Source organism: Chaetodon trifascialis, chromosome 16 (genome assembly GCF_039877785.1).
Source record: "Chaetodon trifascialis isolate fChaTrf1 chromosome 16, fChaTrf1.hap1, whole genome shotgun sequence".
NCBI lineage: Eukaryota > Metazoa > Chordata > Actinopteri > Chaetodontiformes > Chaetodontidae > Chaetodon > Chaetodon trifascialis.
Window position 1 is genome coordinate 15494734 of NC_092071.1, and position 16269 is coordinate 15511002.

General features: G+C 41.4%; 1 protein-coding gene across 1 annotated transcript; it reads right to left on the reverse strand.

The window, feature by feature from the left end:
• Positions 1 to 423: 423 nt before the first annotated feature.
• Positions 424 to 11964, reverse strand: gucy2d (guanylate cyclase 2D, retinal). Its single transcript, XM_070982354.1, has 19 exons — positions 11642 to 11964; positions 8641 to 9683; positions 8203 to 8504; positions 7740 to 8112; positions 7542 to 7626; positions 7262 to 7376; positions 7014 to 7133; positions 6829 to 6909; positions 6410 to 6586; positions 6161 to 6317; positions 5911 to 6060; positions 5378 to 5526; positions 5113 to 5276; positions 3927 to 4119; positions 3625 to 3799; positions 2914 to 3012; positions 1340 to 1434; positions 1134 to 1216; positions 424 to 939 (listed from the first exon to the last, which is right to left on the reverse strand). The coding sequence occupies exons 2-19, from the start codon at positions 9512 to 9514 to the stop codon at positions 855 to 857; spliced, it is 3477 nt and encodes a 1158-aa protein (XP_070838455.1). The 5' UTR covers positions 9515 to 9683; positions 11642 to 11964; the 3' UTR covers positions 424 to 854.
• Between the last annotated feature and the right edge of the window lie 4305 nt (positions 11965 to 16269).

Below are 16269 nucleotides of genomic sequence, written 5' to 3' on the forward strand. Positions count from 1 at the left end.
ACAGTATAAGGGTATAAAATGCTGAGAGATCCAATAGTCAAAAAGATCTTGTTTTTAAATTCTATGTTAATAAGTCGATCTAATATTACATAAACAAACCGGATGTTTTGTTTGATATATTTCGACCGTTTTTGGATGATATGGCTTCATTCAGCAAATGTGTGAACGATCACAGTAATGCTGCTACAAAAGCAAAATCACAGCTTCCCCCGACCTGCGCTCTCCACCCTGACAGACTTCTCTGCTGCTAAATTACAGGGGAAAAGTCGCTGTAAAAGGCTAATGTGTGCAGCATTATACCTGATATGAACTGTCGGGGGGGGGGGGTCATGACAAAATTTCTCCAAAGTCTCTACAAAGCATAATGATCCATACAAATAGGTACAGTATTACACATGATGCTGTGATCATGTTTGTAGACACAGTCTCTTCCTGTTAGGCAGTTGCTGTCCTCTAAACCAACCCCTATAATTCAGCCTTGATATATGCATGTAGCATATGATGCTGCATGTGTACTTTATTTCAGTATAAAAACTGTTGAATATAATATGGACAGTTGCCTCTTTTGCACCTTGGAGCCAGGGTTTATCGTGGCATGCATGTGCAGAGACTATGAATGAAAAGAATGATAATCTTTGACATTATTTCCATATACAAATGATTTTGAGAAATCTGAAAAGTGTGAATTCTCACATCACAGGTGCTGGATTTCATTTTGCACAAAGCACAAATTATTGTAGATTGCTGTCGGATGTTGCAACATTCAACTTTTCATTCGCACGTCTCTCAGTGTATTCTTTTACTTTTAAAAAATCTCACTTTCCATTTTGGGACATCAATAAAAAAAGGTCAGGCTAGCCCATCTTCTTTTGTCGATCCAGGAATTTCTGTCTTCTGTCAACAGGTATCTCCTCTAAGGCGATACCATGATTGCTTCCCCTGTAATAAGAAATACAGCTTTTTATGCACTGTGACTGGGACACACTGCAGAACACAACATACACACAAATAGGTCATTCGATTACATTAAGTTGTGCTGAAATAATATACAATGAAACAGTATAAATGTAGCACAAAGATTAAATCCCATTTGTATGGATTTATGTGGAGCAGAAACCAGAAGAGTCTCTTACCCTTGAAGGTCTGGAGGTATCGGAAGAGGCTTGCTGAAATCTTCCCTCCCTACCAACCAATAAGTGTTCTCAATCCCTTTTCCCTGGGAATAAATAATAATTAGTGTTGATTAGCTACTATTGCAATGTCTGTGCTACAGTTTATACATTACATTCTTCTTTTTATATTATGTATCTTCTTTTTTTTCCATCATTATTCATTTTACCTTTAACTCTGTCAAGCCTCTGACTTGAATCTTGTATCCTAGCTTCAAGCTGTTCAGGACATCAACTGTGGATTGGTTTACATGGATTCTGTAAGCTGTGAGAGAAGAAAAAAGAAAAAAAAAAGAATCATCCTCAGCATTTGCACACTGGTGTTGCTTTAATATCAGGTATACATGTCTGTCATATCTGTATTGGTCTTGGAACTTCCTAAGGTTAAAAATTACATGTAAAAAGTCAGGCTGTCCTTTTGGTATGAAGCCACTGGGGGGCAGTAGAGTACTCACTGTCGCTTTTAGTCTAATGGCACAAAGTCAGTATATTCATGCATAAATGCATAATTGTTATTTTGAATATATTAATTAGACTGAAACGGCCACTGACCAGTTCAAAGTGAATACTTTCATTTATTTTAGTGTGATCTCCTGGGAGCGACATGTTCAAAAGTTTGGAATCACCTCTTACATGATATTTTTCATCTTTCCTTCATTAATGACTATTTTAGTCACCAAATGTATTATTTATGTTTGAAACAGTTCTGACCCTAAAAGAAGAAAAATAAAGTCATTTAAATTTCCATTTAGTCTTTTTCCCCACAGTGTGAAATACCATTTGATTTTGAATTTGCCTTCAAGTCCAGAAAAGTGTAAGCGACCATCAATCATTATTGAACCAAACAGTGCAAACCGGTGGTTCAGTAATGAGTGATGTGGAGTAGAGTGGTGAGATTGAATAGGTTTAAACTGTGATGTATCAGGCCATTGTATGTACAGCTGCTATTCTAACGGTGCTTACCCTACTACTGCTTTTGATGTGAAGTACTAAGAACAGCTTTGCCAAAGCAACACACCTATTAATCCCAACTTGTTATAGGCATTACTGTGCACTTGACCCTGAAACAGGAACATGCTCCTGTTTAAATCTGCATAGATTTTGATACTAAGATTCCAGTTTCTTTGACTGGTGATATATTTTATTCTCATTGAAGTGTCACTCAAAGGTACCTTTGTCTCTTTCTGCCCTTTCAGTTGTCAGTCTGGTTGAACCGTTGCACAGTGTTTTATTCTGCATATACAGAATTTATTTATTTTTTTTTGCAAACCTTTCATATAAAATGACATCTGTTTATAAAGAGGACTTTCTATATCCTAAAAGCACGAAAGACCTTTTAAAAATATAGAGTAGTCCTCTTAGTTATCTGACTGTACCAAATCAAACTTGTGTGGCAGGTGATTCCAATCCTTTGAACGGCAGAGTACAACAAATGTTATTTTTAAACAGAGGCAAAATGTTCTTCGTAGTTAATACTTCAGTTTATACTTAATTTATACAGCACGCAGAGGATAGCTGAGGCAAACTTGGACATTGACGACATTTACAGTGAAACTTCAATTTGACCTCTAATTCTGCTGATAGTCTTAAAGGATTAGTAAGGACTGCTCACTCAAAGCTCTGTTTAGCCTCAAGCAGCATGCACACAAACTACACCTGTCCCCTCAACTACTATGCCAAAAAACACTAAATAGGAAGAGCAGATCTGTGCGGTCTGTAGAATGATACAGTATGAGACACTCACGCAACCCTGTGGACTCCATTCGAGATGCTGTGTTGACCGTGTCCCCAAACAGACAGTACCGAGGCATCGTAAGACCCACTACTCCTGCTACCACTGGGCCTGCAAAGACCACACACACACACACACACACACACACACACACACACACACACACACACACACACACACACACACACACACACACACACGATGAGTGGGCTTTGAATAGGATGCCTCTCATTAGCAAGTAATATCTTACATCATAAACCATTTTGTGTGTCAAATTTTTACTCTGAAGACTCAATTTTCAATACATTTTTTGTTCCCACTCTTTCCCATAATCTAGCATTTCAGCAATTCTTTTCTCAATACATGACATTAAAGGAGCGCACTGCCACTCATCTGTGCATAAAGAAATACATAGAATAGAGTTAGAAATCCAAAGTATGCAGTGTGTTAATTGGATGACAGCACTCTAAGTGGATAGTGTTTCACTGTTCCAGGAATAAGTTCCAGACGAGGATCAAGGAGGTAAAAATACCTCCTTGCCTTAGCAGCTTGGGTTCTTGTATTTGTATTCCTCTGCATTTACTTTTATTCATTCTGGAGTGGAATTTGGGTTCATGTTATTCTACACGTCTGTGACTCTTGAAGCAAATACATTTCTATGCAGCATCACTGTTGGCTATCATGATGATTAGAGCAAAGTTTATCACAGCACAGAAAACTCACCAGAATGCAGGCCAATGCGGATCCTGACTTTCAGTTCAGGCATGTGCCTCATCTTGAAAGTCCCAATGCAGTGGAGGATGTCAAGAGACATGTTGGCCATCTCAGCTGCATGACGGTTGCCGTTCCTGGAGGGGACTCCTGAGGCTACCATGTAGGCATCTCCGATAGTTTCCACCTAGATAACATAAAAATAAGACACGATGTTTCCCTCTGATTTATGGATTCTAGAAAAGATCGGTTCTATTATATTCAAATAGAGAAAAATATTTAAACATGCCCCAATACCCAAAAATAACAGTTACCTTATAGACATCATGCAGTCCAATGATAGCATCAAAGAGTGTATAGAGGTCGTTGAGTAAGTCGACCACCTCGATGGGTTCACTGAGAGCTGAGATGGTGGTGAAGCCCACGATGTCACTGAAGTACAGTGTGACGTCGCTGAAATGCTCAGGTTTGACGGGCTTGCCTGTCTTCAGCGCCGAAGCCACAGACCTGAAGGAGGGGGAAGACGATGAGTAGAAACTCTCGTTTCTGATCATTGCAAACAGGCAAAGTGACGTCTCTGAAAGCACAGTGCTATGCCAGCATGCCGTGAGTCTCTGCTGTCAATATGCAGTTAACACAGGAAAGCCTCTGCTCACTGACAGATCAGTGATTTCAAATGACCACATTCATTTTTTAGTTGATCTAATATAGGAAACATTAGTTAAGATCTGATTCAACTAAATTCAATGCTATGAAGAACGCAGTAGAGTGTGTCCATGCTTTGATGTATATTTTTTCATTAAACATACCGGATATCATACATGAATTGATTACATTACTCCTGATAAAATAACACCTTCTTATAGAAACAGACTGCAACAAATGTCACAGACAGACAGAAGTTAAAAGCAGGAGAGTTATGTAACATCATCTTGTGGTTTTATACTGAGTTTTGCATTTCACCTTAAAAATCAATTAAAGTACATTCCGTCATTTTGTGTTTGTATGAGCAAGCAAAACCCAAAGAAGGTTCAATGATGGTGTTTGATTTAGACAGGTTTGACTGTCTGACATCATTGGTTTGTTGCACCAAATATTCCCACAGCAGCTGAACGCAGCAGAACTGCAGCTATATTCTGAAGGTAAAGTTTAAGACAAAAAATAAAGAAATATGTTTTCACGGTTTCGTTTTCCTGATCAAGAGCTCAACAGTCCCACAGCATCTTGCTTCAGCTGCATGCTGCACAGCTGGCCTGAACCCCACAGCTCCTGAGAATCATTTTTAAACCCCTGCAGAAGACCTCTAAACCTCTCAGCTGAGCTGAGCACCGGATCCCTACCAGCTTCAGGGATGCTGTCTCTGACCTTTGAACTCCCTTGTGCTGAGGCTCTATGGGCCTCCAGAGGTTATTGCTGCTCACCAACCTTAATAGACTTAGAGCATGACACCACAGTTTTATTATGTCTTGCATGCATCAGTTAAACTTGCTGGACACTCACTTGGGCAACATCGCAGCCACCAGCTTGTCGGTCTTCTGTCTCTCCACCTCCAGCTCCTCTGTCCTCTCTCTAATCAGATCCTCCAAGTTGGATGAGTACTGCTCCAACATGCGCAGCATAGAGTCGATGATGTTGGTCTTCTTACCCTTGGTGATGCTCTTGAACTGTCATGAATAGGAGATAACAGAAATGCCACCTCCAGCTTTAAAATTGAACATATAAGGAGGAGCAGATCTATATCAAAGCGTGTTTTCAGTGTTTTTACCTGTTTGAAGATCTCCTCAAAGTTTGGTCTCTTCTCTGGCTCTTCACTCCAGGACTGTTTCAAAACCTGTATGACGTCCACCGGGGCCTCGTCCACTGACATAACAGGCCGACACAGAGGAGGAGGCTCTTTGACCTTGCTGATAATCTCTGTCAATGCACACAGACAGCACACATTGCACAGATGACAACACAGACGCACACAGACAAACATGCACTGAAAATTCAACACCATTGTTTCTTAATGTATAGAATTTTGTGCAGTTTTGTCCAATTACTGTGAATGTCCCTGGTAAGAAGACATAGTTAGTGCAACATTTCCAGCTATAAATCTAATATTTTTTGTTTCAGCTCAGCATGAACACTTTGTGTATGAATTGCGTGGAGAACAACAATAAATGTTATCATGGTATTCATAGCATGTTATTAGCACATCAGGTCAATCATCGGCCTTTTACTCAGGTGGTGAACATAAAGGACAGAATAAACAGCTCAAATAGCTAAAATAGCTTTTCATGTTGCCATATCACTCACCCTTGACAGGCATGTCCAGCATGCAGAAAGGTGCAGAGCGACTGATGACCTCCTGTGCTACAATGGAGAAGCTGTAGACGTCTCCCTGGAAAGTGCCCCTCCTCCTCTGACTGGCATTTCGCAGCAGCTCAGGAGCCGTCCAAAGCAGGTCTTTATTGGAAAAAAATAGATGAGATACAAAGAAAATCAATACGTAGAAGCAAAAGCAAAAGCAAAAGCAAAATCACCAAATTAGTGCATGCACACTCACCCTCTGGCTTTTCCTCCTCAGTGTCAATGCTTTGGGCAATCAGAATTTCATTGAACCCATAATCTGTCACCTTCAGTACAAAGCGGCCGTCCACCACACAGTTACGGGATTTGAGCCGTCCGTGGATGATGTCACGATTGTGCAAGTATTTCATGCCCTGATGACAGTTTGTGGGAAATGTGTGAGTGCTGCAAAAAATCATGGCGAGATGAGAAATGAAACAAGACTGGGCCATGTTGTCTCTCTCACCCGAATCAGATCCATCAACAGGGAAGATTTGAACATCCAATCGAGACGCACGTCCTCATTGTTGAGCAGATCCTCCAAGCTGCCCCTGGTGCAGTGCTCGGTCACGACGCCAAAGATCCCAGAGTCGAAGAACAGGCCCAGGAACAGATTGAGGTTCTCGTGCCTCATGTCTCTGAGCTGAGAGGAAGAAACATCAAGGCTGTGATCTATCAGGTCTGTGTCGCGGTTGTAATATCACTTAGCTTGACAGCTTTTGTGGCAGTGCAGGCAGAACTTTTGCAACATCTCTTCCTTTAGATTCAAATTCAGATGAAAGTCTATTAATGTGTAATCACAGAACAAGACCAGTGTGTATTTTGTGGCAACAACGGCCAGTCAGTTGTTTTGATGATAAGTGACATGCCCAAACATTCACTTACCTTGACAAAGACATTCTCAGTGCTGCTGGTGACACCTGTTACTGCTCCACTGGGGCACTTCTTCAGCCAAACCCAGTCACCCTGGGAGTCACACAAAACCACACAGTCTTTGTGAAACCGAAATCATCTGAAGGCGTGAGTGCCAAAATGGTAAAACAGGAGTTTATTGATTGTGTCAGCCTTACTTCAAACACGGCAACATTGGAGCTGTCTGGCGTGGAGGCCAAGTAGCTGCGACCGGACACCGAGTGGTGAGGCGTCTTCACGTCCAGCTGGCTTCTCAAGATGCTTTCGTCATTGAGCTTCTGCTCACACACACACACAGTTCACAGAGGGTGGGTCAGCCTCGAGTCGATCATCTTTTGCAGGTAAACAACTTTCATGCCACAGCAAAATACTGTCAGTGTTGTCAGAGATTCAGCACAGAACTGACCCGTTTGCTGATTTGAGTGTTGATGAAGATCAGGTCATCCAGGGTCAGGACTACCTTTGTCGATCCACCGCCGCCCCCACCACCTACAAAGCTGAACGCAACCCTGCCACTTCTTCTGGAGGGACAAAAGAAAAGAAAAGAAAAGAAAAGAAAAGAAAAGAAAAGAAAAGAAAAGAAAAGAAAAGAAAAGAAAAGAAAAAGGATATTTTCTAAAAATCTGAGAAATTCAGAAAGGCTGAATCGGACGAGATGTCATTCTTTGATATACTGCTCTACATACTTGAAACCAATAAGGACGTTAACTCCAAATCCAGCCAATCCAATAAAAAGCAGGCAAAGAAAGAGGAGAGTGACTGAATCCATGCCTTTAGGAAGAAAAAACACAGAAATTTGAATTGAGTTGAATCAACTCAATTCAGAAAAATACACAGCACCAGCTTATACTTTTTTCCTCCAATGACAGTAATACTGCACTTACCTCCAGTGCAGGCAAAGTAAGGGCTAAACCAGCAGCCTGAGTCAGTATAGGGCGTGCTGCCGGCAAAATGGATTGAGCGGCCAAGGTATTTCAGACCCCCCATCTTGCCATCTGTATGAGCAGCCTCCAGAGAATGAGTGGAGTAGAGAGATGTGCCCATGCCACTGTAGTCCAGCACTACATAGCGACCCTGCATGCCTTCACCATTCCTGCCGGCTCTCAAGGGCTGACTGAAGCCTTCAAATTCAAAGCCACCCTTGCTGTCACCCAGGATCTCTCCTGTTACCCAGCGGCCTCCATTGGCGCGGGCTTGCTCCACAGCCATAGCTATGTAGTACATCATGTCATAGATGGTGCCAAAGAATGGAGAAACCTGTCAGAAGAGATGGTGATGTAAAGATTTTGACTGAATTCAGTGCTCTTCCAGATTTGTTATCATAATTATCACAATATTCATTCTCACCTGCTCTGGTGGAGTGCTGCTGCGGATTTCATAGCTGTCCTGAGCATCTTTGAAGGCCTCATAGAAATTGCGTTGTCCAGAGTCCATAGTGATGGTGAGGACCCCGTCATAGGCTTTCCGCAGCTTGGTGTCATTGCCTAGCAAATAGTAGTTTGCATCCTTGTAGGGTAATGAGTAGAGGAGGGTGTCGTAGGGGATGAACACGTAGCCACGGTCGATCATACGCATTGCCAAGGCTGTTGTCAAAAGTTGGTACTGGGACTGACCACCAATCAGGACAGAAGGCATGCACATAATGACCACTGTGGAGAGAGGAGGGTTTGAAAACCCAGATATTTGCATGATTCATGTGGAATGAGACAATGCAGAGGTTGTTTTAATGTTGCAACATTATTTGTTTTAGGTCTCACTTCAATCATCTTTACATTTTCAACTCACCTCTGACCCGGTCTGCGTCCCGCACTTTGGTCAGGGCTCTCCGAGGCCCTTCTTTGTCGTCCCCCATTGTGACTACAGGGTTGACGGGCAGGCCAAGGGCCCTTAGTGACGAGGCTAGCTCACGTCCTGTAGCATCCCATATGTCCGTATCCTCTGAGATTATGGCCACATGGGCCCAACGAAAGTAACGCAACACAGTGAAGAGCACATGTGAGGACAGTGGCAGCGGCCGATTGAAGGTTGGATACGTCCCTCCTTTTTTCATGTTGGGTTTGAGGCAAGCCCAGGAAAGAAGCCCAACATCCCACTCCTTTGCATACAAAGAAGCTGAGGAGCAGTAGCCTGGATTGGCAGGGCCGAGGAAAGCAGCACCATAACCTTCCAGCTCAGCAAAGCGAGCAAGGGCACGGGAGGATTTGCAGTCCTCATTGATCAGCGTGTAGTCATACCAGTAGCCTTTGTTGAGGTAGGGATCCTTGTTGATGCGGGTGGTGGCAAGGCGGGCTGCCAAGTCAGGGAGGGCTTTGGAGTATAAAAGGTCGCACGTCCAGGGTCCGAGCAGGGCCACCTTGAAAGTGGTCGCCCAGGCTTGGCAGGGCAGTAATGAGAGCATGAGGAGGGACAGAAGAGACCAGTTCCTCAACCAGCTCCTGGAGCGTTGCACAGGGGATGACGGCAACTGTGGTTTTGATGACAAGGATCTTGATGACAATGATGATGAAGCTGCTAATGATTTAAACCCACTATGTCCACTGCAGCTGTTTGTAGCCACTGTCCTCATATGTCTTTTTCTCCTCATTTTTACTGAGTCATGCTGCCATCGTGGGTGGTAGGACAGGTTGTGCAGAAAGCGAGGGTCTCTGTGACTTGCCATTTCCTCACACAGCTATTCTGATGCTTCAGACACAGAAGAGGAGTGCAGAGTCTGTGGCAATTAGTGGGACAGTGTGTGTGTCTTCGTGGATGGGACCCCTTCCCTTGGCACTCAGCAGCAGGTCTCTAGTCCAAAGCTGGACAGGTGACGAGACAATCCCAAGCCATCACTGCGTCAAGAAAACGGGATAAAAAGAAAAAGAATTAGAAAATGTGGATCATGACAATTCAGCACGGTCTGTTTGTGCTTCCTAAGGTCTGTGCTACCTCAGGTCTTAAAAAGCCTCAGGGGAACAGACATGATCCCTGACCTGAACTTGCATCTTACTGAGCTGTTTTGTTTAACAGAATGTGATGCTGAATCTTATCAGCATCCATCTGTCTTCAGTGAGGACACAGTGCCCAGAGTGCCAGTGCTGTTGCTTGGAGAATTAATGGCATGTGTGTGGCAAGCTGATTAGCTCAGCTGGGGCCACAGAGTTAAAAAAAAAGGTCGACTTCCAGGTAACGTGGGGCTAAATCTAGCCTTGATGTCTCTATTTGGTCTTGGTATCTCTTTTCCCCTGTAAAGTCAATCTCTTGAGATCTTCTCAGCTATCCATTTGTGGATGATTCCTCTTCACCCTTCAGATTCTTGAAACCAGGATCTGAATTTGAATTAACTCCTAGTAATATGTGACAGGTAATATGTGACAGTGTAATGGGGCTTATACAGGTGTTTCAGGTTGGAATTGGGGAAAAAAGGCCCCGAACATCCAGGCCCTATTAATGTGCAAAGACTCATTGAACTTAGAGACTTTATTGCTGAAAGACGAGGACACTGAACAAACACCTGAAAAATTATTTTTTTTGCATTCATTGCTTGCAAACACATGTTAATGATTTTCTTTTCCAAGCTGTTCCATTTTCTAAAATGTTAAAAGACTGAACTAATCAGACTATAATCGTCAGTAACCTTGGCAATTAACATGATTTTATGTTTTATTAAATCTATTAAATCCTGTCTGTGACTAACAAAGAAAGGCTGATACTTGAGTCATTTTAATCTACTTTCTAAAGTAGATGTGGTAGTAAGTACTGACACTGACAGTTAAGGCCTCACCAGCCTGCTAGTAGTGAGGGTTATTTTAATGGCAGCTAATGCTACACATCAGAGAGTTGCTTTTTAAGTATATTGAAGGTCAGTTTGAGGGAAATGTTTCACCTGTAGAATATTGGTTCATAAGGACCATTTATAAAGCTTTAGGCCACAGTCTAAAATACTATTACCTCCAAGCATTTACTCTGATTGTCAAACAATTTTACATGGACACACAAACAAACCACCTCGATACAGGTCGCTTTGTTGCTTTGCTTTGTATATTATATATATTCTAACTTAACCCACTAAATGGGAGATCTTACCATTAAAAGATCAACTTGTCAGTGCTCTCTGGTGGATGACTGTGTCACAGTGACGCTGTTTCTAGATTATGTCAAACTCAGTTTGGTTTTTCACTCCTTTAATTTCTTGTGACTTATTGTCTGACATATACACAGATGACAAATACATCCACAATGAGCTGATAGTTGCCCACATAACTGCCTGACTGATTTATTGATTTAGCACTATTTTTTTTTTATTACTTACTTACTTACTTGAGGCTCACTCCAGATTAAATCTTACATGTGAACCACCTGTGGCTTTCAATGTTTCAGAAATTACATTTCAACAGTACGAAACGCCACAGAGCCTGAAGTGTTCAAGCTGAAATGCAGCGAGCGAGCTGCGACCAACAAGCCTTCTAAAGGGGCTAATACTGACATTGGCTTATCAGTTGCTAATAAGTTAAGAGCAGCACTGACTAATAAGTGCTACTGAAAATAAAAAAGAGGTCAAATTATTTAATTCCTCAAAACCCCTTTTACATTTCATTTCATTCATTTTTTACATTTATCAAAGAGTAAGACAGTCATTGGCGTTCCAACAGTCCCACCTTTACTGGAGTTACTCTGCTGCAAACAGATTTGAACAAGGCCACAATGACATTATTTGCTTTAACAAAACCAAATTGAAATTATGCTGAAGAGTGAAAAATCAATGACAAGACAATTCAGTGAAATGGATTTGATAAGAGACGATTCTGACCTGGAGCAGCTTTTTTACATAGGAGCCATGTCAGTGTTGAATAGCACCATCCAAATTCCAGGTGGATTAAGTATACAGAAGTATACTGAAGGAAAGGCTATCTTTGTGGGAAAATGTCATAGGTAATCCAAACAGCATGAAAGTAAAAAAGAAAAATCAAATTATCTCCTCTTGCATCCAAGTTCCTCAAAGACAATACTGATTGAAATGAAAAATCTCCTCATTTGGAGTAGTTTAGTCCTGCTTTCCTTCTTGCTGTCCCTGTTTTGGACTGGGACCTACCCCAAACCACAGAGCAAGAGACAGAGCGTGAGAAGCACAGTTTGGATTGGTCAAAAAAAGATTGGCAGAGAGCTGCTGGGAGAGGTAACAGGTAAACGAAAGGGAAGAGTGGGAGGGACTGGTGAGATTTGACTTCTCAGTCCTCTTTAGCTTTTAATCCATACTAGTGTGGGAAGACCGTGTGGTGGGGGGCGGGTCGGAGGAGATGAGGAAGAAGGTGAAAGTAAAGGTACATTCACTTACTGTATCCTGTAAACTCAAGTGCTGATGTAGCCCAGAAAATTTTACATGTGCACTATTATTTAGAAATAGCCTAAAACACACTTTAAGCATTATAAGACTGATGTAATGGATGGATTGAACTGCGAAGAACTGTGACAAAAATGACAGCTAACACTGAGCTTGGACTGATTTGCTGTACCTTTTCCCACCTCTACCTGTTTGATATCAAGGCAATGAGGCGCATATGCAGACCTGCTGTTAATTGAAAGATGAGTTCCACTAACACAGCTGCTGTGCTACTATAAGGAGAAAATAAGGACAACTAAAGGACTATAATCATGTGTGGAACTCATTCATTTCCAGGAGCGAGGATTGAAATTTATGGGACATTTATTGTCATATCATGTCATAACACTTCACTCATTAAAATCCTTGAACTTTTGAATGAAAGTTGGTCATTGTTCATCATGCATACCTTAATAATGATAAATGTGTCTCTGCTGTCAAATGTGCCCAACGCAAAGAAAAAAATAATAATAAAGGAGAAAAAAAAGCAGAAGCAGAAGAAAAGAAAAAGGAAATAAGATCATTACTCAAAGCAGACCAAAGAAAACCTTTGTAGTGTTAATAATTGCATGGTTTTCTCCAATGGCTACCTACCATCGGCTCCCCTGCCCCAGGCCTTGAAGCTGGTGCATGTAGCCTCACATAACCCTGCTGCTGCAGCACAAATCCTTCACAGTGCTTCGCTCATGCTCTTTCCTCTCTCCCTAATCGTACTACAGTGGCTAAAGATGCTAACTGAACAGAACATAGCTAAAACTCTGCACACACACACCAGTCAAATGGGTCTCATATGCCATCATTTAGACAATTACAACTTGGATTGTAACATAATTATTTCTTCAATTATCAGAACTTGACACCTGATAAACACCAGAAAATGTTCATGTAAATATCAGTTTTTGTTACATTGATCAATTATGTCAAAGTATCTTTAATATGTCCACTTTTCTTCACATAATCTGAGGCTTCATGCTCCTGGTGACATCTGTGCGGCCTCCCTCCCTGATTGAGGTCAGGCTTCAGAGATAATAATTACAGAGCAGAGGTCAACATGAGCATCTTACATACGGGCAGCTATGCTAATAAAAGCATAAGAACTATGTGAGCTGGGGCCGAGGGGTGAAAATATCTCGTGGTAAGCCACTGAAAGCCTGCTGTTGCTCTTTTGACCTGCATGTAAAGTTCACTGCAGTGCTACAGCTGGAATTTAAGCTTAGGGATGGAAGGAAAAACCTCACATTTTAAAGAAAACATTTAAAGGTAAAGATGCTTATAAACCACCTTCATAGCTGCAGTGACCTCTGCTGAGAGTATGGAAATGATCTCCTGCATATAGAAGTGTGACAATGTGCTTGTTCTTGTTTGCCCTGTCTTGCACATTGATAGCAGCCTTGTTGAAGTAATCAGATTAGACAGGTGAGGCTGTGCTAAACTGATCTGCTGCCTGCAAGCCTCTTAGTGACATGGCTAACAGCACTGACAGAGATCACTTCAAAGCAAGGTCAGACATACAGCTGGTCCAGTTGAGCTAAGAACTAGCTTGCCGCAGAGGCAGCAACACTGCACAGCTCTGACGGGGATACAGCAGCACTTATGACCTGTTATTTTCTTTTATTGTTAAGCCTAAATGTTATTAACCTGCAGCCAAAATCCACCAATCACAGTCAAGTAGCATTAGCTTTCACTAGAAAACAGGACTGATTTAACAAAATGTGTTTTTAGACTTGAATCTCAAAAATAAATGAAATGCACTCTATCTACATTATAATATGTCAAGTGTGTCCTTTGCACACAGGCATACGCTTGGTCACATGACTTCAAGGCTGCCGTGTGATTTGATTTTTAAGTACATCTCTCTTGGAATTCTTTGCTTTCTCCTGTGAAGCTATTTGTCAGAGTTAATTAATCAAACACTGAAAAAAAAAGCTTGTGGGAGGAGCGATAGACAAGCTTAGCCATTTGCCTCCACCATGACCCCACTTAATTGATCAGGTGAATTAATTTGGCCGCCTCCCACAGGTGACATCACTCAGTCTTTCCAGGATCACAGGTTCAGAGCTGCAGGAAAAGCAGGGAATTTTCACTGAAGAGCATTGAGAGTGTTATTTAAAATGCATGTTAGGTAATAGGAGACCTCTTGTCACTGGTCTTAGACACTTGGCACGCCCCACAATGATCTATAAAGTGCAAATAAAAAACAATAACAGAGAAGTAGCAGTTTTGAAAGGTTTTAAAAGATGAAAAACTAAGAGAATGAGGACTGACTTTATACCACTGCAAACAAAATTAGTGGAATAAATAACTTAGTCATTCAGCTTTTGTTGCTGACAGGGGATTTCCTGCAACATTTTAACTTGAAAAATACCATCTCACAGTGTTTCAGTATCAGAGACACTGACTGAATAAATGAGTAAATAAATGCCCGATCACTTACACACCTCCAAACCACTCAACTCTGACAAACTTTACATTTCTATGACAGTCACACAGTTAGAAGGCTAAGGTATTTCCATACTGTATCCTTGAACTCCACCACACCCTCAAGACATTGTATATACTGCACTGGGTGAACTGTCTTATCCACTAATGGATATATTGTAAATATTCTAAGTATTGTAAGAATAAATATGAATTTACATAATCTAAGAGATGAAGCTGAACTTTCTATTGCATGCTCTATTTACGTTCACCTTTGCACTGGTGCGTTCTGGATTTTTTCTTTGACTTTTAAACATGGATAAAGGAAAACGTCAAACAGATTTCACTCATGCAGAACTACCACTTCCCCATCAGCAAGTCTCAGTTGTACAGGTTGTACAGGCACTGTAGATTCCTGTATCTCTCTGTGAAACGCAGGTCCAGCTGTGGCCTGTTAGGGAGCTGCAGCGCCCTCTGATGGTTGCAGTTTTTACTGCCTTTTATTTCTACTTACCCATTTATTCTAGGCTCACAGGTGCTGCTGGGTGTGAAAGGAGGAAAAAAATTTAATACAATGTGCATCTGAATATTTAATGTATGTATTTAACCGACACACACATGCAATATTTTATTAGTTTCCTTCTGTCATGCCTCCAAAAACACCTGGCCAAAGTTATTTGTAGAACAATCAGGACTGGATTAACCCACTAGATATAAAAATGACCTCATTAGTTAGTAGTAACTGAGCACAATTCACACTAAAATACTAAAGGCATTAAAGCTAGATTTTAGCTCTAATGCAAGAGCATCTGCCCTGTTGGTGATCCAGACTCTGCCACTCCTGTTTAAAGTATGTAATAACTGAAATTAACCGCCTTGTGGTTGTATGCCCCCGCAAACCAGTGAAGTTGCAGTTTACATTCATGTCATGTCATGTCCAGACTCATAATATGTGACCAAATGTGAAATATGGTCACAATCTCTCCTTCTGTTCCAGAGTTATGGTGTTCAACAGTGGCCAGAAAAGTGTTTTTGCACAACATTATGATGACCTTGACGATGACCTTTGGCGTTTTGGATATAAAATGTTATCACTTCAGCATTTGATCCTATGAGACATTTGTGTGAAATTATTGTCATAATTAGCATGTGAATTCTCGAGTTATGGCCAAAAACATGTTCTGTGAGGTCACCATGACCTTTGACCACTAATTTCTAATCAGTTCATCCTAGAGTCCAAGTGAACATTTGTGCCAAATTTGAAGAAAATCCTTCAATGCACTCCTGAGATATTTCATTCATAAGAATGGATGAATGGAAGGACGTAAAGCCTCTGACACAACTGTCATGAGTGGCGAGGTATGAATATTGCGCCATCTAATACAGAGGATTCTGTAGTGAGACAGGGCTCGATTTACCACTTTGTTATTCATCTAAATGCAGTGTGAATGTACACGTGTTAAGATAATTTTTGACTATAGAAACAAGGAAAGTTAGGTGACAAAATACTTTCATTTCACATATAATCACAGCACAATTACTTGCTTTAAGTTCATTTGTGTGTAAGCCTACATCAGCTGGACAGGGCTGTTGTTTTATTCACTTTGCTCAGTGAAAAAGGCCTCAAGACCTTCAAATGA